General features: G+C 38.7%; 12 protein-coding genes across 12 annotated transcripts; 6 read left to right on the forward strand and 6 right to left on the reverse strand. All coding sequences in view use genetic code 12, as the record gives it.

Annotated features, from left to right (window-relative positions):
• Positions 1 to 212: 212 nt before the first annotated feature.
• On the forward strand, positions 213 to 3350 carry CORT_0D02150 (hypothetical protein; the record flags this gene model as incomplete). Its single annotated transcript, XM_003869150.1, has 1 exon — positions 213 to 3350. One exon carries the CDS (start codon positions 213 to 215, stop codon positions 3348 to 3350), a length of 3138 nt encoding a protein of 1045 aa, XP_003869199.1.
• A 14-nt stretch (positions 3351 to 3364) lies between these two features.
• Positions 3365 to 4087, reverse strand: CORT_0D02160 (Nrk1 protein; the record flags this gene model as incomplete). The annotated part of the gene is made up of 1 exon (XM_003869151.1): positions 3365 to 4087. The coding sequence occupies one exon, from the start codon at positions 4085 to 4087 to the stop codon at positions 3365 to 3367; it is 723 nt and encodes a 240-aa protein (XP_003869200.1).
• Positions 4088 to 5973: 1886 nt separating this feature from the next.
• On the forward strand, positions 5974 to 7644 carry CORT_0D02170 (hypothetical protein; the record flags this gene model as incomplete). Its single annotated transcript, XM_003869152.1, has 1 exon — positions 5974 to 7644. The coding sequence occupies one exon, from the start codon at positions 5974 to 5976 to the stop codon at positions 7642 to 7644; it is 1671 nt and encodes a 556-aa protein (XP_003869201.1).
• A 961-nt stretch (positions 7645 to 8605) lies between these two features.
• Positions 8606 to 10081, forward strand: CORT_0D02180 (hypothetical protein; the record flags this gene model as incomplete). The annotated part of the gene is made up of 1 exon (XM_003869153.1): positions 8606 to 10081. The coding sequence occupies one exon, from the start codon at positions 8606 to 8608 to the stop codon at positions 10079 to 10081; it is 1476 nt and encodes a 491-aa protein (XP_003869202.1).
• A 230-nt stretch (positions 10082 to 10311) lies between these two features.
• CORT_0D02190 (Ydj1 type I HSP40 co-chaperone) lies at positions 10312 to 11523 on the reverse strand (the record flags this gene model as incomplete). Its single annotated transcript, XM_003869154.1, has 1 exon — positions 10312 to 11523. The coding sequence occupies one exon, from the start codon at positions 11521 to 11523 to the stop codon at positions 10312 to 10314; it is 1212 nt and encodes a 403-aa protein (XP_003869203.1).
• A 474-nt stretch (positions 11524 to 11997) lies between these two features.
• CORT_0D02200 (Srv2 adenylate cyclase-associated protein) lies at positions 11998 to 13650 on the reverse strand (the record flags this gene model as incomplete). Its single annotated transcript, XM_003869155.1, has 1 exon — positions 11998 to 13650. One exon carries the CDS (start codon positions 13648 to 13650, stop codon positions 11998 to 12000), a length of 1653 nt encoding a protein of 550 aa, XP_003869204.1.
• Positions 13651 to 13820: 170 nt separating this feature from the next.
• Positions 13821 to 16151, forward strand: CORT_0D02210 (Arp5 protein; the record flags this gene model as incomplete). Its single annotated transcript, XM_003869156.1, has 1 exon — positions 13821 to 16151. One exon carries the CDS (start codon positions 13821 to 13823, stop codon positions 16149 to 16151), a length of 2331 nt encoding a protein of 776 aa, XP_003869205.1.
• Positions 16152 to 16189: 38 nt separating this feature from the next.
• CORT_0D02220 (Nop2 protein) lies at positions 16190 to 18070 on the reverse strand (the record flags this gene model as incomplete). Its single annotated transcript, XM_003869157.1, has 1 exon — positions 16190 to 18070. One exon carries the CDS (start codon positions 18068 to 18070, stop codon positions 16190 to 16192), a length of 1881 nt encoding a protein of 626 aa, XP_003869206.1.
• Positions 18071 to 18214: 144 nt separating this feature from the next.
• Positions 18215 to 19627, forward strand: CORT_0D02230 (Gcd10 protein; the record flags this gene model as incomplete). Its single annotated transcript, XM_003869158.1, has 1 exon — positions 18215 to 19627. One exon carries the CDS (start codon positions 18215 to 18217, stop codon positions 19625 to 19627), a length of 1413 nt encoding a protein of 470 aa, XP_003869207.1.
• A 33-nt stretch (positions 19628 to 19660) lies between these two features.
• CORT_0D02240 (Mtq1 protein) lies at positions 19661 to 20578 on the reverse strand (the record flags this gene model as incomplete). Its single annotated transcript, XM_003869159.1, has 1 exon — positions 19661 to 20578. One exon carries the CDS (start codon positions 20576 to 20578, stop codon positions 19661 to 19663), a length of 918 nt encoding a protein of 305 aa, XP_003869208.1.
• A 127-nt stretch (positions 20579 to 20705) lies between these two features.
• On the reverse strand, positions 20706 to 22088 carry CORT_0D02250 (mitochondrial ribosomal component of the small subunit; the record flags this gene model as incomplete). The annotated part of the gene is made up of 1 exon (XM_003869160.1): positions 20706 to 22088. One exon carries the CDS (start codon positions 22086 to 22088, stop codon positions 20706 to 20708), a length of 1383 nt encoding a protein of 460 aa, XP_003869209.1.
• A 168-nt stretch (positions 22089 to 22256) lies between these two features.
• Positions 22257 to 23489, forward strand: CORT_0D02260 (Eaf7 subunit of the NuA4 histone acetyltransferase complex; the record flags this gene model as incomplete). The annotated part of the gene is made up of 1 exon (XM_003869161.1): positions 22257 to 23489. The coding sequence occupies one exon, from the start codon at positions 22257 to 22259 to the stop codon at positions 23487 to 23489; it is 1233 nt and encodes a 410-aa protein (XP_003869210.1).
• Between the last annotated feature and the right edge of the window lie 170 nt (positions 23490 to 23659).

Genomic DNA, 23659 nt, shown 5'->3' on the forward strand with positions numbered 1-23659 from the left:
CACTTTTCTGTTGTGTTTTGCCATAGAAATGGTCAATCTTGTTCCTATCATACAGTGTATCAGGGAATTTTATCGTGTTTAGACTCCTCTACACCTTTAAAACCATTTGGTAGCTCACTCCATCTCATCTTCTCAATCTCAGAAATTTTCCTTTTTTCAAAGACATATCCTCATCACATCACATCTTATACCACCACACCAAGCCGAACAAAATGGGTAAAAAAGCCATTGATGCTCGTATACCAGCATTGATACGTAATGGAGTTCAAGAGAAGCAAAGATCTTTTTTTGTTATTGTTGGTGACAAGGCCAAAAATCAATTACCTAACTTGCATTATTTAATGATGAGTGCCGATCTCAAAATGAACAAGTCAGTTCTATGGGCCTATAAGAAAAAGTTATTGGGCTTCACATCTCACAGACAAAAGAGAGAAGCAAAAATTAAGAAAGACATCAAAAGGGGAATTAGAGAAGTCAATGATCAAGATCCATTCGAAGCGTTCATCTCGAATCAACATATAAGATATGTCTACTATAAGGAGACCGACAAGATATTGGGTAATACGTATGGGATGTGTATCTTGCAAGATTTTGAAGCAATGACACCCAACTTGTTAGCAAGAACAATTGAAACTGTTGAAGGTGGAGGATTAGTGGTAATATTATTGAAGAATATGACATCATTGAAACAACTTTATACAATGAGTATGGATATCCACTCGAGGTACAGAACTGAGGCACATGATGATGTAGTTGCCAGGTTCAATGAAAGGTTTTTGTTATCTTTAGGGTCATGCGAAAATTGTTTAGTCGTGGATGATGAATTGAATGTATTGCCCATCTCAGGGGGTAAGCATGTGAAACCGCTTCCGCCAAAAGATGATGACGAGTTGTCACCAAGGCAGGTCGAACTTAAAGATTTGAAGGAAAGTTTGGCGGACGTTCAACCGGCTGGAAGTTTAGTCAATTTGGCAAAGACGATTAACCAAGCCCAAGCCATCCTTACATTTATTGATGTAATTGTTGAAAAAACGTTGAGAAGTACAGTGACATTGACTGCGGGTAGAGGTCGCGGTAAGTCTGCAGCATTGGGTATTGCCATTGCTGCCGCAGTATCACAAGGTTACTCGAACATTTTTGTCACCTCACCTTCACCTGAGAACTTGAAAACTTTGTTCGAATTTGTGTTTAAGGGTTTTGATGCATTAGGATATACTGAACATTTAGACTACGATATTATTCAATCTACTAACCCTTCCTTCAACAAAGCCATTGTCAGGGTAGATATTAAGAGAGAGCATAGACAGACTATTCAATACATCTCACCCACCGATAGCCATGTTTTGGGACAGACTGAATTGTTAATCATTGATGAAGCCGCAGCTATACCGCTTCCCGTTGTCAAAAAATTAATGGGTCCATACCTAGTGTTTATGGCTTCTACTATCAATGGTTATGAAGGTACTGGTAGATCATTATCATTAAAATTGATTCAGCAATTGCGAAATGAGCAACAAATGAGAAACGCACCTGCAGGAACTGAAATTGTATCTAGAGACAAAAAACTGACAGATATAGGTGGATCATTAACCAGAAACTTGAAGGAAGTTGTATTGGATGAACCAATAAGGTACGCTCCTGGTGATCCAGTTGAAAAATGGTTGAACAAATTGTTGTGTCTTGATGTTTCATTGTCCAAGAATGCGAAATTTGCTACCAAAGGAACGCCACACCCTTCTCAATGTAACTTGTTTTACGTTAATAGGGATACCTTGTTTTCATACCATCCAGTTTCAGAAACATTTTTGCAGAAAATGATGGCCCTATATGTGGCATCTCACTATAAAAACTCACCTAATGATTTACAATTGATGTCGGATGCGCCAGCTCATCAGTTGTTTGTTTTATTGCCTCCTATTGAGGAAGGTGATAACAAGATACCGGATCCGTTGTGTGTTGTACAATTAGCTTTGGAAGGTGAAATATCAAAGGAAAGTGTGAGAAAGTCACTCAGCAGAGGACAGAGGGCTGGTGGTGACTTAATTCCATGGTTGATTTCGCAGCAGTTTCAAGATGAAGAATTTGCTTCTTTATCAGGAGCCAGGGTAGTCAGAATCGCCACAAATCCTGAGTACTCGGGTATGGGATATGGATCAAGAGCTATGGAATTGTTACAAGATTACTATTCTGGAAAGTTCACTGACATCAGTGAATCTTCCACTTTGAATGACACTACGTTAGCTCGTGTTACTGACAAGGAATTAGCTAACGCCTCATTGAAGGACGAGATTGAGTTGAGAGAAGCATCATCATTGCCACCATTATTGTTGAAACTTTCCGAGAAAGCACCATACTACTTGGACTATCTCGGGGTCTCCTATGGGTTTACTCCACAATTGCACAAATTTTGGAAAAAGGCAGGCTTTACTCCTGTGTACTTGAGACAAACTGCCAATGAATTGACAGGAGAACATACGGCAGTTGTTTTGAATGTTTTGCCAGATAGAGGAAACAAATGGTTGCATGAATTTTCTAAAGACTTTCACAAAAGGTTCTTGCAATTGTTATCATACGAGTTTAAAAGGTTCCAAGCATCTCAAGCATTGGGTATCATTGAAGCGGCCGAGCAAGGTGAAGGAGATCATACAACCAAAGCTTTGACCAAAGAACAGCTTGATGATTTGTTGTCTCCATTTGATTTAAAGAGATTAGATTCATACGCCAACAATTTATTAGACTACCATGTGATTGTTGACATGTTGCCACTCATTGCTCAGTTATATTTCTCAAAGAAAACGGGTGATCAAGTAAGTTTGTCGTCTGTCCAATCAGCAATTTTATTGGCAATTGGTTTACAACACAAAAATATCGATCAAATAGCCGGCGAGCTTAATTTGGCCCCTAATCAGGCAATGGCAATGTTTGCCAAAATTATTAGAAAGTTTTCCACATATTTTAGAAACGTTTTGACCAGGGCTATTGAAAAGCAATTGCCGGAATTGGAGGACGAGCAAATCAGGGAAATGGAAGGAGATATTGAGGAAGAGGTCGATTACAATAAGATTGAACAAAAGTTGCATGATGATTTGGAGGAAGCAGGTGATGAAGCAATTGCGGAGATGAGGGAGAAGCAGCGAGAGCTAATTAATGCTTTAAACTTGGACAAGTATGCGATCGCAGATGACGGTGAATGGGATGAAAAGTCAATGTCCAAAGCTGCCAAGGGTAAATCTAATGGAGCTGGTGTAGTCGCTGTCAAGAAAGGTAAAAGAAAGTCTGGTGAAAATGCAAGTGAAATTTACGACCAAGAAATGAAAGCAATCAAGAAGAGCAAAAAGGGAAAGAAGTAGTAGGTATAAATTGTCTATAAGTTGTCTATAATAATATCAAGTGATTTCTGAATTAATTCCAGTAGAGTAGAATCATCATCGTTATTAATATCGTAGATGTTGAATCGTTTTAAAACTTCTGGTTTCAATTTGTTATCCACGTTTTCATCAACAAATAAATACTTGTGTGACTTTAAAAACGCCGGCCAAACAATCTTTTCAAAGTAGTCGGGTGGATCTACCCAGAATCCTTCAACTGTATTGTAGCCACCTCTTGATTCTCGCCTCTTTTTCAAAGTGCCCAATGATGCATGGAAAAGAAGCTCAATGTCAAACAATTTGATAATTTCTGGGTTATGAAATAACATAAATCCGTCAATAAATACCAATTGCTTTCCTTTGAATTTTCTGTCATTCTGACCTATTTTATCGAGTATTGCCTTCTTTTCATTCGCCTCCAATTTTAAGTTCAAGTCGTTTGATTGGATGGACTCTATGGGAGCTTGCTCCTTCCCCGACTTTATATTCAGGATGTAGGTAGTAAACTTTACAAAATCAATTGCCTCCGGACAATCCCAATTTTGGTATCCAGTTGCCTCATCGATGGGTATTTGTGAATCAGTGAGGTAGAAATCGTCCAAATGGATTAATGTCACATCAGGAAGTAGAGCTTTTAAGGTTTGTGCAACTGTTGTTTTCCCACTTGAAGAGGGTCCTCCAAAAGCGGCAAGCACGATCTTATCATTTTGTCCCGTCATGAATGATGTCACTCTCTAATAGGAATTGTGTCGGATCGGTTTTTGCTGGTGACTGATATTTTTTCTTTGTTTTGTTCCGCTCACTCAAAAACTCATACGGAGTTTGAGATGAAAAATTTCAAATGCGGAATTGATTTCTTCTTTTCTTGTTGACCAAAAACGTTTCAGCTTTTCTTCAATTCTGATATTTGCTGCATATAAAAGAGTGACTTCTTCTGTTTCAGTTGGGGAGGGGGAACGTTTACTTGATGATGAGAGGAGGACGTAGCTTGTTGTCACGTAGTGATGCTGAACATATACTTGCTTAGAAAGCAAGCTTTCGTTAATGTGATCATTTGAAAAGATTCACTAGTCTAGAAGCGGATCATTTGCTTACAGTCAATCATTTTTAAAAAAAATTGTGCTAATTCTCGTACATTCATTGTAAAGCCCCCAGAATCAAATTTTGTTGGCTCGTAAATTTTAACTCAATATGTTCGTTATCTTTCCATTACATACTAAGTGTTTCCTACTCCTTGTAATAAAAATTTCAACAAAATATTGATTCTCTCTGTGTTCTTCAAAACTCCTAACCGTTTTAGGAAATTATTTTTTTTGCAATTAACTGCAGAACAACTTTTGTGATCCCTTTGATTCAAGAGAGATGTAAAAAGCGGTTTTGTGTGCGAGACTTAATGCAAGTTGCATACAAAGGCTAGACTTTAATCAAGACCTAATTACATGGACTTATTGCTGTGAATTCCAACGGCCCATGGCAACAAAGGGGGTGGCTGTATGATTACCTCAGAGCTCAGATTGCTGAAAAATCTTGGAAATGGTACTTGAATTATGAGTTTATAACTGAATACCAATCAACAGGTTATTCGATCCCCTGATTAATGGTGGAGTAAGCGCTGATTGTCAATAACTAAATTTTGATTCAAAAAGCCGCTTCTAATGTAAATATATGATCCCAGTTACACTCCATTCTTTTTATCCAATGTGCAAATGTAAATCTTTAATGAACAAAATTTGCTTCCATTTCCAACAAAATTTTCTAATGGCTTGTCATAGGGGTACTCATTATTTATCTCTTTTATAAGAAAACAACCTCTATCAATCACTAGATATTACATTATAGACAAACTAATACGATAAAAAAGGCTATACTATGACCCGTTGTATTGGGATTTGAATAATGTGTTCCTGAACATTGAGAAATTTATATGCAAATTGATGCCTGGCGTTAAAAACCTCTGTGTTTTGTTGCTCAATTGAACTAAAAAGTTATCAAGAACAATGCAACATTGCAACTGAACAATAGAAAAAAAATTTCCTTTTTTCGCAGCCTTTTCTCAACAACTCAAAAATTACTTTCCCTATTAGGAAATCATATAAAATTATACACACAGAAATTAAAATAAAAATACATGAACAAACAACTAATTGCAGCCTATACAGCATATAACATCACTTTTATGAGTACCTTTGTGATACAAGGGCACTATCTCCAGAACTAAATCAAGTCAAACAATACATGGTTACAAACCCTCCTTTCAAAATCAGTAAGATTTTTAATAATTTGTACACCAAAATCACAGCTGAACTTTTATTAAATAAGAAACAGTTGCCAGATTCTTTTTAATTGGAGATATTTTGAACCTTTGTCTAACCATTTCCTTGTACTAGTTTGGTTTCAACCACAACATCGTTGCAACAGTGTCTATGGCTATAGCACACAAACATTCGTTTCATACAACTTGTGCTCATCGATAGACAATAATCAACGTTTACTATCACCCCCGTCCCTGATAACAACGACAGTTTTTGTTTTAAGTGCCACAGCTGCATTCCACCATATTATTCAACGCTTGAAAGTTTCCAAGGTGTTATCGATTGTCAATCTAATGAGTGCCACTCCAGAGTTGGGTCGGCGTTCAACATCAGCAACGGCCACAGCAACAACAGCTACAACAACGGTAGCGAATCAACCGAAGTCCTTCTCCGATTATACTACTCCATCTCCTACAGATGAGGAAAGCATCAATAAACCACAGCGGGAGAAACTAACTCCCACAAACGCCGAACTTATATCAACTTTGAAAGACTTTACTGTCGACAAGACAAAGTATAAGCATTACGGGCACCTGTCACTGATGAATTCCCAGTTTTTGGAAAAGGTTGTGCATATGAAAACTCCAGAACAAGAAGGCAAATCATTACCGGGTTCCGATAAACCAAAGGTGGAGGAAGAGATGGCCCAGGTTTTAGCTGGTTTACCAAACACCATAGAGCAAAAATTGTCTCTGCCACATAATACTGATATTTTGAGTGAATTGATTCAATTGCAAATAGAGCAAGAAAGAACCAAACAAAGTGCATTCAAAAAGGAAATTGGAGATACTGCATTGCAGTTGTTTACCATTGCTAGAGAGTTGAATGTGAATGCCGACCTCATTCCATTTCTATTTGCATCAGAGTCAATAACGCCCAGTGGGTTGAGCAATCAAATTGACAAGTTGAAACAAGATCCAAAAGGAACAATCAATGACCTTGTAGAGAATTCAAGACAGGCAGAGAGTGATTTGGCAAGATTTAAAAGAAAACATTCAGATACACAACTACCATCGTTTTCGGAAACTGCACAAAGTATTATCGGGTCTAATATTGTTTCCCCACTGAGATCACCTAATAAAACACCAGCATTAGTACATAGAAGGGTAGTCTCTGATAGCAGTGATTCAACCACAAAGGGATCTTCACCAGCTAATTCTGGCTTTTTACCACTACTGTTTATTGTCAACTCAAAAGAGTCAAAGCCGAATTCCGAGCAACAACAACAACAACAACAACAACAGCAACAACAACATACATTGTCGGGGATCACTCAAAGTCAACTGCAGCAGCATCTGCCAACTATTCATCCACAACCATCACCACCGCCCACAATCTATCAAGGCCACTATACTACTCCTCAATACATTCCTCAACCACCACCAGCTTCACAAGCACAACATTTACCACTACCTCCTGCAGCTGGGAATGGCGGTAACCCACAATCTACATCATGCAAAGATGCTTCCAACCTGGGATCTCCTCATTTGCCAAAATATCCAATCATACATCCTCATGCTTATCCTCAAGGTGGACCCAAGTACATGCCTCAACAATACCCTTTCTATGTATCTGCATCTCCACCAAATTACAATCAACATCATGCATATACCAACACCAGTGTTGTAGGATCACCACCACCACAACCTTCACTTCAACCTTCACTTCAAATTTCACCACATCATCATACGCGTCAGCACTCGTCCTCCTCAAGTCAAACATCACCACGTTCTCTGTCCCAACACAAATCACAACAACTGCATTCTGCAACAAGACACCCCGTTCCTACTCATCAATTTGAGTCTAACGATACAAAGAAGATTGTGTTTAAGTCGGTGGATGACGAAGCTCCAGCATCAAAGAGGCAAAAGAACTCAAAACAAACTGGAAGTATAAATTTTATGATAACGACACCAAAGAATCCACCAGCTAGAAAGTACAACAACCCTCACAAGGAGAAGTAACGGAGAATATTCTACGCGTGAGAGGTTTTAGCTAACTATGGAGGAGTTGACGAACGGCTCGTTGGGTTCACAAAACACCCTTATTTTTACGTACAACTTCAGTTCTTTTTTACATTGAGCTTTCAAAGCTCTCTATTTATTCGATACCAACCATATAGAATAGGGTACTTGTCTCCGAATATACTCGCATTTAATAGTAACATGACATAACATTATAATTTAATCGTAGTAGCTGATCGATGGAGGTAGCTTTATTCCGAGGAGAAGAGCCTGTTTGGGCTCCGTCTAACATCCGCACAGCAAATATTACCCTTGTGATTGGATCAAAGCCATACGGCATTATTAGAACAGTTGAGTAGTTTTTCGAAATTAAATTGAAGAAATTACCGGGTATGGAATTTTTTTGCGGAGTATTTTCAGACTTTCGGACTTTCGGAATTTCGGAGCGGTATTGAGCGAGCTTCACAATGAACACCAAGGTGTGAAAAACTTGGCAAAAAAAATGAGTTGACTTTCTTCAAGAAAAATGAAATGATGTTGCCTCCATAGAGCTTCTTCTCCCAGTTCTGCTGTCTCTTACTTTGAATACCTCGTGTTGTGTGATGCTTGAGGCTACAGCTCTTTTTCAAAAATATATTGACATGGGGTTAACAAAAACAATTGGAAAATAATCCCGTGTGTAACGGTTTGTGCGCGCATTTAATGTCAAAAATAAAATAAACTTTCTCTATACAAAGTATGTCATGGGAAAAGACAAAGAAGTCAAAAAAGCCTCACTATAAAATTTTTTATTACTCGCACTACTTTAAAGCCACATTAATATAAATAGGCGTCATCTTCCATCCTATTACCATTCAAGACCATTTGGAAAGGCTTATGCTGCTGCTGTATTAGTATCCATTCTGCTTCACTAAACGTCCAATTTATATATTTCATTATATGACGCGGCACTGATAAAAGTATGGACAATCTGGAGAAATTAAATAAAGATGATCCCGAGTTAGATTTATCTCATGCTGTTGAGCTGAAACTGGCATATCCATACACAATTTTCCACAAATTTGAAAAATTACAACTAGTTATCATACTAAGTCTTGTTGGATTTTGGAGTACTGTTAGTTCACCAATTTATTTTCCCGCACTACCTACATTAACCGAGTATTTCCATACTACAGAAGACATTATTAATATTTCAGTTGTATGTTATCTCTTGCTCCAAGGGATCACACCAACTGTATCGTCAAATCTAGCTGATACATTCGGAAGGCGACCAGTTATCTTGGCGAGTATTTTAGTTTTCATTGCTGCATGTATTGCTCTTTCGCAGACAAATGTATATTGGTTATTGGCTGTGCTAAGATGTATACAAGCCGCTGGTATTGCACCTGTTATTGCTATAAGTTCAGGTGTTTCTGGTGATGTTTGTACGCCGGAAAATCGAGGTAGTATGGTTGGTACAGTATCAGGATTGCAACTATTGGGTAATGGTCTTGGTGGGTTGATTGGTGCAGCATTAATCAGTGGGTTTCACACTTGGAGATCGATCTTTGTGTTTTTAGCCATTGGTGGTGGAGTAACTTTTGTATTGGCATTCTTCATCCTTGCTGAGACATCAAGACGCATTGTTGGCAATGGAACAGTTATGCCCAAAAACCCTATTCATAAATCAATGACCATCTACTTACCCTCATTTCAAAAGAAAATGACTAATGATTACGTTACTATTGCACATAAAAAGCCATTTGATATTTTTGGACCATTTCGCATATTTATTCAAAAAGAAATCTTTTTGACTTTATTACCTTCAGGTTTACATTTTGCAGCTTGGACAATGGTGTTAACTTCATTATCAACTGAACTAGAATCTTCAAAGTATAACTATAGTGTCATGCATGTGGGTTTAATCTACCTTCCACAAGGTATTGCTTGTCTTGTTGGTTCTATGTCTGTTGGCCGATTTATGAACTGGTATTATAGAAGATGTAAAGTTGCTTATAACAAACAAGTGGAGGATATACCATTGGATCAAAGACCCCCATTCAACCAAGTTGCAACTAGATTAACTCTATGTGTCGCTCCTGCCGCATTAATGATTATAGGGTTGGTGATATTTGGATGGTGCATTCAGTACAACAGACATATAATTTCAATTATTATATCCACCATATTAATTGCATTTTCTTCATCGGTATTTATTTCAATTTGTACTACCTTGTTAGTTGATTTGCATCCAGGTCAAGGCAGTGCTTCCACCAGTTGTTTGAATTTGATGAGATGCTGGTTGGCTGCTTTAGGTGTAGGTGTGTTGGATAGGATGATTGGTGCCATGGGATTGGGAGGTACTTATACGTTGGTGGCTGGGTTTTGCCTTTTGTTTGATTTGTGTCTAATATATGTTCTTCACTCAGCTAGTAAAAGAATTAAACAAGGTCATTAAAACAGCATAGAATAGATTAATATAGAATAGATTAATATAGAATAGAAGGTATATGGGTTTGATTAAGGGCTAGAGGAGAAATGGAGTGCGACCAACTTCTCTCTCCCCTGGTAAATACGCCCTTCATTGGTACCCACAAAGACGTATGCAAATAATATTCACCATTCAAGCACTATATATTAACAAACTGGAAACGTGAAGTGTAGTAAAAAAAATTCTATAAATTACGTTTATTGAGAAGCACATTGAACTCCTGGATGACCTTGACCGTCTTCCTCATCAGAATCATATGCGTCTCTTCTTCTTTGTTGGTGTTTTGCAGGATCAAATTTGACCATATCACATTCATCAACTTCAGCTCCCTTTGGAATTTCAACTTGTTTTCTTGGTGGCAAAATAGAAGCCAATTCCTTAAGTTTATCCTCATCAGCAAAGTGATTCTTTGGGAAGTCAACTGAAAATTTGATTATCAAATTACCTTTACCACCATGTCTATAGATTGGCATACCTTGACCTTCTACAATTTTCATTTCACCCGGAGCAATAACCTCACCAGGGTTGACATTTATCTTTATCCAGTCACCTGAAATGTGTTTGAAGGCAATCTCTCCACCAGCTAAAGCAGTTAATAAATCAACTTCATATTCTCTGTATAAATCATTACCCTTTCTTTGAAATTCGGCATTTGGTCTTTCATCAACAACGAAAATAACGTCACCTGGGGTAATACCTGGTTCTTGGTCACCTTCACCACTGAAAACAATTCTTTGACCATCTTTCATACCTGGATCGATGTGAACTTGCAAAATCTTTCTTTCAGTTTGAGTCTTTTTACCTTTACATGTGGCACATCTGTCTTTTGGATCACACAAATCTCCAGTACCTTGACATTTGTCACACACAGTTTGAAATCTTTGGATCATAGGACCCATTTGCCTGGTGACAAACTTCATACCAGAACCATGACAATCCGGACATTCTTTAACTTTTCCTTCAGCACCACCTCTACCATCACAATCTTTACACAATACAGTCTTGTTCAAAGCCAATTTGGTGGTTTTACCTTTGTACAAGTCTTCCAAAGTACATCCAATACTGTGCTTGATATCTTTACCTCTGGTTGGTTTTTGCGGACCACCACCGAAACCGCCACCAAAACCGCCACCAAAGAATTGGGAGAATATATCTTCAGCATTCATACCTGCTCCACCTTGACCTGACAAACCTTCCTCACCATATTGATCGTAGATGTCCCTCTTTTGTTCATCAGATAAAATTTCATAAGCATGAGAAATTTCCTTAAATTTTTCAACTGCTTCTGGGGTCGAGTTCTTATCTGGGTGGTATTTTAAAGCAGCTTTTCTATAAGCCTTTTTTAATTCAGTGTCACTTGCAGTGGGGGATACTCCTAAGGTATCGTAGAATTTTGTATCTTTGACCATATTGTATTAATAATTTGAATTATGTAGGATGTGTGTGAAACGTGTGTAAATTTCAATTTAAAAAAATCTCTATCGATATTCTATGGAGATATGATATTCAAATGAACCTTTTGTGTAGTTAGTTTGTTACTGGGTGTTTATATAGTAGCAGTTACAGTAGTGGGCTAATCTCGTATGTGCAGTGATTTATAAGTCCAGTTTGGTTAGGAAAGATCAATGAATTTTATAAGAAAGAAGCTCTTCATATAAAAATAAATTTTTTTCACGTATACAGAGATACTACACATAACGAGACATTTACTTTATTATCTAATATTGTTGATATGCATTACGTAATGAAACACCCTCAACAAAAGAAACTTCTAGAAGGAAAAAAAAGAAAAAAATACCAAATGCTACCAAAAAATATACTTCAGTTCAATAGTTTATATGAAACTCTTAGTCTACACAAGGTCCCAATGTATTTCAATGTCTTTAGCCAGCATGTTCGACAATTGAACTAGATAATACACCATTCTTCACTGTAGACACAATTTGGTCTGGCACAGCCAATTCTTTAAAATCATTATTAGCTTCAGGAACATTAACATTCAATGCAGTAGTTTTACTAGTGTATATTTGACAATCGTTATCAATACTCTCAGTTGACAAGTAGATCGAACCTTCATCTGATTGATCAATGCTGATCATTGGTACTAATCCAATCACTTGCAATCCATATTTATGGGACTTGATAATTTCAACACCTGAGATCAAAGAGTCAAGAACAACACCTACTTTCTTAGTTTCGGAAATTGTGACAGCATTAGCCTTACCTTTCAATTGGATGGTCACATCACTACAATTTCCAATAAAAACAGACTGCGAATTTTCAGTTTCAATAATGATTGGTGCTTGGACATCATTTTGAGTGAAGTTTTGGATAATCCATTTGCTACCATCAATCAATTCCTTCTTTGGTGCCTTCTTGACAAGGGTGGTAGGAGTAGATTGTGTTGATGTAGAATGTCCTGATAAGTTCTTTGGTTTCTTTGGAGCAACAGGAGGTTGTTTTCTCAACTCTGGATTCTTGTGTGTCATTTCGGACTTGTCAACCTTCTTCAATCCCGAGGTGACATTGGCACCCTGATTCAACTGAGCAAATACAGCATTCATACCACCAGCTGAGGATTCAGCTGTGTTGGAAGAAGAAGCAGACGATTCTTCAAAGAATGAAGCTGGTGGTGGAGGAGGGGGGGCTGGTGGTCCTGATGCATCTGCAGAATTCTCTTGTTGCAATTCTCCAGAACCAGCTTTAGCTGTAGAGTTGAATTCCTCCACTGCTTGGGCAAATGGCTTACCATTGCCATTCCATGCTGGGCCCTTAGTGTGATATTCCTTAACATAAGTGTTTAATTCATCAAAGATTTTTGTGAGTTGGTTTACCCAGTCTACATTCACCTTGTCTTTGTCCTTGTATTCCTTCAATACTCTATCGGACCAAAACTTTGCACTGTCCTTGATATCAGATATATACGACACCGGGGTCTCAATTCCAATCCAGAAAAACACAGCCCCACTTTCACTGAGGGCATTCAAATGGTTAAAGTATGTAGATCTCCTATTCTCATCTTTCAAGCTGTTAATCTTCGTAATCTTTTCATTTGTAGGTGCCAACACTTGACCTAAAAGTGGATCTGTCATGTCGGGTTTCTTTGACTCTGACACGATTTCCAAAAACTTGGTTTGTTCAACAAATGTATCAGCAAGCGCTTTGGCAGACTCGCCAACAACGGGATCAATATGGTTCGATGTATTGACAAAGGGAACAACAAAGTCGTGGATGAATTGCTCGAATGCAAGAATCGACTTCTTCTTTTCTGCAGGAACATCCTTTGCATGTGATGTAACTCCGCCCGGAGAGACACTAGATGCGGACGAAACAGTGGCTAAGGTATCACTCACACTATTACCTTGAGGTGAATGTGTTGCATTGATTGCCGGTGCTTCAGCGCCATTCTTTTGTCTATTAGCTTCTTCCTGAAATACGGTGATATCCTCAAGACGGGAGGTGGCAGCTTCCAATCTTTTGAGAATGGTAACAATGTTGTAGCCCTGAACGTTGAATTGACTCTCCTCTCCAGACATATTCTCTTGTGTACAATTAGGAATTGAGTTCAACAAGAAAGAAATAAACACGGACTTTCAATTTTTCGTTTGCGACAAGTGCTGATTCGTCTAACGAAGGAATCAAAAAATTTACCGCCAGATTCAATTAATCTTCAATCTTACCACCACTTTTCTCTTCAATATTATTAATGCCTTCAAAATCAAAGTCAGAGGATGAGACGTACCCACCTCAGGAAGTTCATTACTTGAAAGATATCGTTATAGGGTCCAATGAACCTGAGCCCTTTTACACTAAATATCAAACAGGAGTACCCATTGCCATAGATCTAGGAACGTCTACTTGGAGAATAGGACTTACAAATAATACGGAACCAAATAATATATTTCCAGCAGTTATATCGAGGCACAGGGATCGAAAGCTTTCGAAAACATTAACTATCATTGGAAATGACGTCTTAAGTGACTCGGCGTTGAAGTCAACGACAAAGACCCCTTATGATGGACCTTTAATTACAAATTGGGACTATATTGAATTTATGCTTGACTACTCCTTTGAACATTTGTCTGTACAAAGTACTAATGGGAAGGTGAACAACCCCATAATCATGACAGAGCCACTAACCTGTCCGTATAACCAACGAAAGACTATGTATGAACTCCTATTTGAAGCTTATCAAGTTCCAAAGGTTTCCTTTGGACTTGATTCGTTATTTTCCTATTATGCAAATTCAGATGGAAGGTCTACTGGGTTGGTAATTGGAACAGGAAATGAACTGACGTCGATAATTCCGGTGATAGATGGTAAAGGGTTGATATCTCAAGCAAAGAGAATCGACTGGGGTGGAGATCAATCACAGCTGTATTTGTCCAAACTCTTGAGCTTGAAGTATCCATATTTTCCCAACAAATTGAATGCCAAACACACTACAAATTTGTTTAAAGATTTTTGCTACGTCTCGGAAGATTACCTGGAGGAACTAAAGCATATTCTAGATATGGATATTTTAGAGAAGAAAGATGTCGTAGTTCAAGCACCAGTCGAGATATCTGTCAATAATGAAAATAAGAAGAGTGAGGAAGAGTTAGCAAGACAAGCAGAAAAACGAAAAGAGCAAGGGAAACGTTTACAGAAGCAAGCTCAACAAAAAAGAATAGAAAAGCTTGCTCAGAAACAGGAAGAGTGGGATTATTACTCGAAATTGAAGGAGGACAATGCTGATTTACCTGCGTTTGAGTTTGAAAATTTAATTGTGCGTGACGGGTTTGACGATCTTGATGACTTTAAAAAGTATATGGCTTCTTTGGAACGGTCATTAAAGAGGGCGGCTCATGCTGACGATGATGGTGGAGATGAAGATGATGAAACTGCGGACCCAGCCAAGGCATGGCCATTGGTTGACATTCCTGATGATCAATTGACCCAAGATCAAATAAAGGAAAAGAGAAAGCAAAAACTACTCAAGGCCAATGCGGAAGCACGTGAACGTAATAGAGAATTAAAAAGGCAAGAACAAGAGGAGCAATTGCTTCGGAAGGAGGAAGAACGGAAATGGAGGGAACGCGATTTAGATGATTGGTGTACCACCAAAAAAGTTGAATTGGCAGAGCTTATTAGCAAAGTCAAAGATAGACAAAAATTACTTGAATCCATGAAGGATAGGAAATCTGCTGCGGCCCAACAACGTATGAAGAATATTGCCGATTTAGCAAATGATGAGACAGGATCCACCTCAGCAGCTTCCAGGAAGAGACGTCGTAATGCTAATGCAACAATTGACAACGATCCTAACGATACCTTTGGAACAAACGATGATGATTGGAATGCATATAGGGAAATTTCGAATCAAACTGTGGAGGAAGAGTTGGAGGAATTGAACAAGGGGATACTCGCCATAGAAGAGCAACTTTTGAAACATGACCCGAATTTCCATCATGAGGATACTTTTGCCGCTGCCAACACGTTTGATTGGAAAAACCTGGTACTTCACAAGTTTGTACATGGACCTAGACCAAACATCACTATCGAAATGCAAGCTGAGGGTTTGTCTCCGGAAGAAATTGTAAACCATCCGGAAATCATAAGAAAGAATCATCAAATTCATCTAAATGTCGAACGTATTAGAGTCCCAGAAATTTTGTTTCAACCAACACTTGGTGGTCTTGATCAAGCAGGCATCACTGAAATATCTAGCGATTTGTTACGTAGACGCTTGGATGGAATTTTTCAACCCGGTGGTCAATCGTATAGCATGGCTAGCGATGTATTCATAACAGGAGGAATGGCTTTGCTTCCTGGATTTAGGAACAGGTTAAAGAGAGATTTCACTGAATTTTTGCCAACGGGAACTCCACTTCATGTGCGCACTGCCAAGGATCCTTTGTTGGATGCATGGCACGGTATGCACAAATGGGCTAATTGTGATGATTCCAAATATGCGTATGTCACCAAAGCTGAGTTTGAGGAGTACGGACCAGAGTACATAAAGGAACATGGTTTGGGAAATGCATGTATTCTATAGTATTCCATTTTTACGTTCATTATATAGTTATAATTCATCTACACCTTTTTAGCACTTGGGTTGATACCCTTTTTTCTCAAATTGTGCTTCTTTGATTTTTCGATTATTACTTCATCTTCTTCATTGTCAAAGTTAGCGAAATCTTCGTGGATAATACCTTCTTCTTCCGCTTCAGCTCTTGCTGCATTTTCTTTCTCTTTTGCACCTGCCTTTGAGACATCGTGAGGAGATGATGCGATCTTTTTGAACTTGGCTACGTAAAACCCGTCAACATTGTAAATATGTGGATAATACCTTCTAGTCAAGCTCAACTTTGGGTTGAAATGCTTACCACGATAAGAAGTGAATCCCTCTTTACCGATAGCCAAACCAGTTTCAACCAATTTAACATTTGGTCTCTTTCTCAATGCATAATCAACAACTGCCTCGTTTTCCTCTACTGCGACAGAACAAGTGGAATAAACAATGACGCCACCAGTTGATGAATTGGCATCCACAGAGTCAATAGCAGACAATAACAATTGCTTTTGTAAATGAGGAATTTGCATGAAATCCTTTTCGGTTCTACTGACCTTGACACTTTCATCTTTCGCAATAACTCCTGTACCGGAACAAGGTGCGTCCAATAGTATCCTATCAAAACCACCAATCACCCTTGGAAATTCTCTAGCATCGTAGTTACAAACAATGGTATTTTTACATCCTAAACGATGTATGTTAGCAATTAATGATTTGGTTCTTGCCTTGTTTGCGTCATTGGCAAACACACACCCAGTGTTTTTCATTAAAGCTGATATATAAGTCGTTTTACCTCCCGGTGCTGCTGCCATATCCAATATACGTTCGTTTTCTTGTGGATCCAACGCAATAACTGGTAAAAAAGAAGATGCAGCTTGAAGAATATACTGTCCAGCCAAGTATTCTGGGGTGGCACCAATCGGCACCTGCGAATCGAAAATTTGCAATCCGACTTTAGTCCATGAACCAATAGGTTGCAAATTGACACCACGATTTACTAAACTTTGGGCCAAATCTCTTCTTCTGGTTTTAAGGGTATTTGTCCTTATTGTTATTGGTCTTGCAGTTTCATTAGCTTCGAAAAATTCAATGGCTTCTGATGGTGAAAACAAGTTAAACAACTTGTCAGCTAAAAATTCAGAATATCCAAAATATTCACAAATATCTTTTATTAATCTCGAAATGTAATCAGCTCTTGATTTGCCTTCCTCTGCTAATGCCTTGAAGTTATCCAAAACTTTTACGATTTCAAGCATTCTTGTTCTTACCATGGTGACATCCTGAGGTCCCTGCGACATTTCTTCTTCTTCAGCCTCAGTTGGCAAGACCCTAGCACGTGGTTGAATCGTTCCATCTTCGAGTAATTCCTTTTCTGCTTCCTCAGCTTCAAGCTCATCCTCATCGTCAAGCTGCTTGGAGTATGCTTCCATATTCTCAGCATTCAAATCCTCTAAATCTTGTTCATCGTCATCGTCATCAGAGAACATGTGTTTCACTCGATCTTCCTCGTCTGATTCCAAATTTTCCAAATCAGCATCCTCAAATTCATCATTGAGCTCTTCTTCATTGAAGTCTTCTTCTTGTTCCTCGTCGGACTCATCGAATAAAGACTTTCTTGCAGACGCCAATTCCTCCAAATCAACTTCTGGTAAATTGGAATCCTCTTCAGCTGATTCTTCATTTGTATTTGCGCGCTTTGATTTCTTTTGAGGCTTGCTTGATTTCTTGGATGATTCAACTGTCCTTTCCTTTGAGCTCGATTTTGATTTCTTACTAAAAGGTGTTGTGGCATCACCATCATCCTGAACTTTCCTCTTCTTTTGCTCCTTCTTCTCCTTCAGTGCTTGAAACTCGTCGTATGTAGGTGGTAACCCTTGCTTATTCTTTGCTCTTCTCCCCATATCCTGTTGATCCAAAGAATCTAAGTTTATAGCTTTTTTGAAAAATTCCCGTGATGAGATGAGGAACAAAAAAGGTGGAAAAAAATTAAAGTGCTATTATCTAGTCTACAGGTCTAAAACTATACAAGCTTAATTCTTTCAGACATGGTCGATACAAAAGATTCTACAATTAAGATCGACCAGCATGTGCTAATACGTTTGCCGTCAAAGGGGTTGAAGCTTGTCCAGTTACAAGACTCGGGTCGAATTAGTCTTGGTAAATTTGGATCATTCGAAGTTTCGGGTATATTGGGCCATCCGCTAGGTTCTTCATTTGAGATAGTGGATGACAACACGGTCAGGGTAATCAAAAGTATTACGGATGCTGGTGACATTTGGAATGCCGACGAAGATGTGCAAAAACAAGAATTGACAAGAATGTTTAGCAATAGTGCCGAGAACAACCAAAATATCATAGATATTGGAGCCAAAATACAAACCTTAACTAATGACGAAATTGACGAATTGAAAAAAAGTGGAGCATCTTCACAAGTTGGGCAGTTAATCATTGAAAAAATGATTGCAAACCATGGCGGATTCGACAAAAAGACGATATTCTCACAAGAAAAGTATTTGAAACGAAAGCAGCTGAAGTTTCTCCGGAGATTTACCGTGGACTATCTTGGAGCAGCTGAACTTTTGGAATATAATCTCGAAAAAGATGCTTCAAAAATTTTGGATTTGAGTGTCGAATCGTTAGGTTTGTTGATGAATTACGGTAATATTCGGCCAGGTGGAAAGTATCTTATAATTGACGAAACAGGTGGTTTACTTTTGTATGCGATGATGGAAAGAATGGACTGTAAGGGTATTATTGTACTCCTTCATGAAAATGAGCATGCAAATTCAATAATGTTGAGATACTCAGATTATGACGAGTCGGTCATTAATGCAGTAGTGAAGCCGATCAACTGGTTACAATTTACAGAGCTTGAACACGAAAAGATAGAGCTCAAGGAAGAAGAATTTGAACCTAAGAAGCCGAAACTCAAAGAGCAATTTTTGCGAAAACGCGAGAGGGCAAGGAATGTTAATGAGGTAATTGATTTGGTTGAAGAGGGTAATTTTGATGGCTTTGTGTCAATGTCCACCTTGTATATGCCTGATGTTTTAAAACACGTAGTACCAAAAATTGGTGGATCTAGACCATTGGTGATATACAATCAATACAAAGAGCTATTGGCAGAGGTACAACAACATTTTACAAATGATCGAAGAATCTTAGCTTCTTCAATTTTTGAAACCAGGGCCAGACCATATCAGACTATACCTGGGAGAATGCATCCACTAATGACTATGAGAAGCGGAGGGGGGTATGTATTGTGGGGCACTAGAGTCTTCCCAGATGAGAGTGTCATTGCCGTCGGAAAAGGGATGAAGAGAAGAAGAGAAGAATCAGTTGAAACTGCAGCTTCAAGCTCTCCAGCTAGTGTGATAGAGAAAACGGTAGGGACTTCTATGGAGCCAGAAACAGAAGAAGCAACAGAGACACAAGATGATGAAGTAATTGAGACTTAAATTGTGTGGTTTTGCTTATATAAGACTTAACTTTTATTTTAATACGGCATTGCATAGACGTTCTAATATTTTGAAATCTGTATGTAACTTCCATCCTACAACACACCTTACTCTATTTGTAGAATCGCGCATGTAACCCACTGCCCAATTGCTATCCAACAAGTTACGCACGATTTCAACTTGTTTGTAGTATCCGACTTCAAATACAAACCCTCGCGCCCCTGAGGGTATAACTAGATTGTCTAACAATTGTTCATAAGGTGTTATATCCCCTATCAAAGCTAGTTGAGGCTCATACCGCCTAACTGATTTTTCAACACCACTGTGCAAGACCGACTTTTTAAAGTCATCTAAAGGTATATATGGGGGATTTGCCGTTATCAAATCAATTTTAGACACAGGTAGTTTGAAAATTACATTTGGATCTGCAATATCCCCTACTTGAAACAGCACCTTACGTGAACCTTCCAAATAGGATCGTTCATTGGATATCAAATTCTCCTGGGCCAAGGTAATCGCCTCTCTCGACACATCGAATCCACAAACATTAGCATGTAAGTTAACAGACGCAAGTTTGTGAGTTAAAAGAAGTGGAATACACCCGGACCCTGTGCATGCATCGACTATACCATGCCCACCAAACTTCTCTTTCTGTAGAAGGTTACCCAACTTGGTACACCATTCCTCGGTTTCCCATCTGGGAATCAAGACCCCTTTTCTACATATTATGTTGAGGTCTCCAAACGGCTGACTTCCTAGTATGTATTGAAGTGGCTCTAACTTCAAACGCCTGTTAACACCAGAGACCCATTGGCATTTAGGTAACTCCTCCTTGATCCACTTGAGCTCTAGAAGTGCCCGATTTATATCACGATTGGCAGGTAGAAGCGGTGGCAATAAAGCTGATATTCCCTTCGCTTGTCGAACAATTTTCCCGTTTATTCGGGGCATCTATGTCATCAAACATTTCATCTGATGTAAATGTACTGAGAGGATTTACGATTTTTTTTTTTTTTACGAAATGACACCTGAGTTATAATAAGGTAAAAATACAGTGTGTATTTTCATCTATGTACAACTAAGACATCCCCTTTTTGATGTAATACATGTAGGCTCTTTCATGAACGTGTTCTGGGAATGGAGAAATGACTTCAGAATGGCCCGGTCTTGCAACAGGGTCTCTTAAATAAACAGCATGACAGGTGTCAAACGAAATTTCAATATGTGATGGTAAGATTGCAAACGCTCCGAGGAAAGGTCTGGGTGTCCATGGAGTAAAATAAGGTTTCGAAGCATCCTGACGACCAAATAAATGTCTTTGCCATGGCAACAAAACCTTTGCTTTTGTCTCATCTTCCAAAATTTCTTCCTTATTTAAAGACTTTATAAAGTTTAATTTTTCAGCATAAGATGGATCATAAAATGTAGCTCCAGTGCCCAAGTTTTCGAATTCCAAACGTATTCTCTCCCATTCGCTTTTTTCCAATTCTCTTAACAAATTGTTCACATGTCTCAACAGGGTCTTCTCCTCTGGTGTTCTCTCTGTATCCTTTGAAAAATAAATGTCTAAGGATTTCGGAGAGTGATCATCCAAAAGATTTGACTTTTGCAGGGCCAAGGATTCATAAACTTGCAAACACTTTCCCCTAGCGAGCTTTTCTCCATATTTCTCAAAAGTATTTAAACCAATATTCGCACTTGCTGCGTTACCCAATTTGATAATATCACTCAATATGGACTTTCTACTAACATTTTGTTGTTGTGCTTTCATCAAGCTTTCACCATTATGTTGTTTATCTTGTAGTCTCTTCCTTGCTTCAATGTTGGCGATGGAATTTAAAGACTCGGGCTTGTTTTGTTGCATTTCCCACACTTTTTGAGGATTTTTCTTAGCCACTTTGACGTAATGATTCCAATATCTTATTTGTTTATTGTCAGTATCTATTGCTTTACTCAAGCTTGGTTTTGTCTTGCCCAAAGCATATAGGACTCTCTCAGGATCAACTGAAAAAACATCCCCACTCTTCAACGGGAAGGATGGGTGCTTTATCACCACTCCATTAACCTTTACATATCCTCCCATAATAAATTGTCTTGCCTGCCTAACCGATGAAGCAAACATACTTCTGAATAAAGCAAATTCAAGCCTCTTCTCCAATGTGGCATATGTTTGCAAGGTGATGGGCGTAGGTGCGATTTCTTGAGACTTTAGCGACGAATCAAGCTGTGAATAAGTCTTTAATTCGGGTTCAAATAAAACTTTTTTAAACCTCTTTTCCTTCAAATGTTCTCCATGATATGCTCTGGTTTCTGATTTAGCAGCCCATTTCTGTTGATAAAGAGTTTTCCCAACATAATTCAAAGGAACCTTCCTTTGGAGGTTGAATAAATTGAGCCGGTTCATGGACATCCCAATGTGACCTCGCACCATGCGAGAAACATTATCCAACTTTCTCGGCATTGTAGGAATAACGAGGATATATGGTTAAAGCTTGATGTATTGGAACAAAAATTTTTTCATTTTCTACTCAAATCTCACTATTATTGTCTCGCTCTGTTTAGATTTCGAATTTGAACCTACGTATATACAATATATACTCCACGCCAATTACTACTATACTATCCCCCTATGTTTAAAACAGGAACTGAGCAAAACAAAGAATTCCTACCGCGAAGGCCTTGGACTATTGATGAGGAGATAAGACTATTTAGCTTAGTATGTGATTATAAGCCTGCTGGCCCTAAAAAACAAGAAAATATGGCTATCATCATAAGCAAGATCAACGAAGACATACAACTACAGGAAACACCACTAACAGAATCAGATGTATGGAAAAAATTGCAACAATTATACAACCTTCCGAGAATTGACCTTCTTGAGGGTCTCAATAGTGACGAAGTTGCAAACAACGATAGCTTGGAAAACATTAGCGACAATACAACCGTTAGAGAAGAAATAATTCAAACCAAATTGAATCGAACAAGGCAATCTGCTAAGGGCAAGGATGAAAATGATGACGAAGAGAACGACGAAGAGAACGACGAAGAGAACGACGAAGATGAGACAAATGAAATTGAAGGCGATGATGTGGAACCTGAGAAGAATATCAAGACCGAAAGCGCTACTAAAGGCAGAAGAGCTAAAGGTGGTCATGAGAGCTCAACAAGAAGACGATTGAGAAATTCAGTTGACAATGATTCAGTAGTGGGCGACGATAATCAAACGTTTAGTAAGGTGCGAGATAGTATCAAAGACGAAAGTGAAGAAACCCAATTAGGTGCCGTACCAAGTAAGAACGTGGATACGAATGTCAAAGCTGAAGTATCAAAACAGAAATCGAGAGAAGAAGATGAAGTTGTGGAGGAGGAGGGTTCAGATACAGCGCCCGCAAGACGAACCCGGGGCCGCAGGCACATTGCCGATCACGATGTTGTTTCAACAGAGCCTCCTCGCAAAAAGCTAAGATCGGTTGTGAAGGATGAGGATTCTCTGGATGAAGCTAGAATTGAACTGCCTACGAAGAAAGGTAAACCAGCAACATCTGTTTCTGCGCAGCCACCTTTGGCGCGAAGGAGAACTCGATCTGAGGCGCACATTGAACACACGGAAGAAGCAGATCCAAGTGCTAAACGTGAGACAAAGCGCAGGGTGACCAAGGCGGCTGATCTGGAGGACGAATCCGAAGAAGACCTACATGATAAGAAGAAGCTGGTGAAACTGGAGAAGAAGAGCGATAAAACTCATAGGGATGCAATTGAACTCACAAAATCGACAGTTAGAAGGTCAAGTCGAGGAGCCAATACTTCTCAGATACCAAGCAGACTGACACCTCCTGTAAGACGTAGTACGAGAAAGAAGTGATTTTTGAAAAAAAGAGAAACTTACATCTTATTTGTCCTCAGGGAATTCATATTAATCTCAAACATTAAGTAAATATATAGATTCTTTGGTCTGAACTCATTTCGAGCGATTAACATTTGGCCGCACCTGAGGGCTGCTTTAATTAAATCTCTCAAATTGTCCCATTTTTC

The sequence above is a fragment of the Candida orthopsilosis genome, assembly GCF_000315875.1.
Source record: "Candida orthopsilosis Co 90-125, chromosome 4 draft sequence".
NCBI lineage: Eukaryota > Fungi > Ascomycota > Pichiomycetes > Serinales > Debaryomycetaceae > Lodderomyces > Lodderomyces orthopsilosis.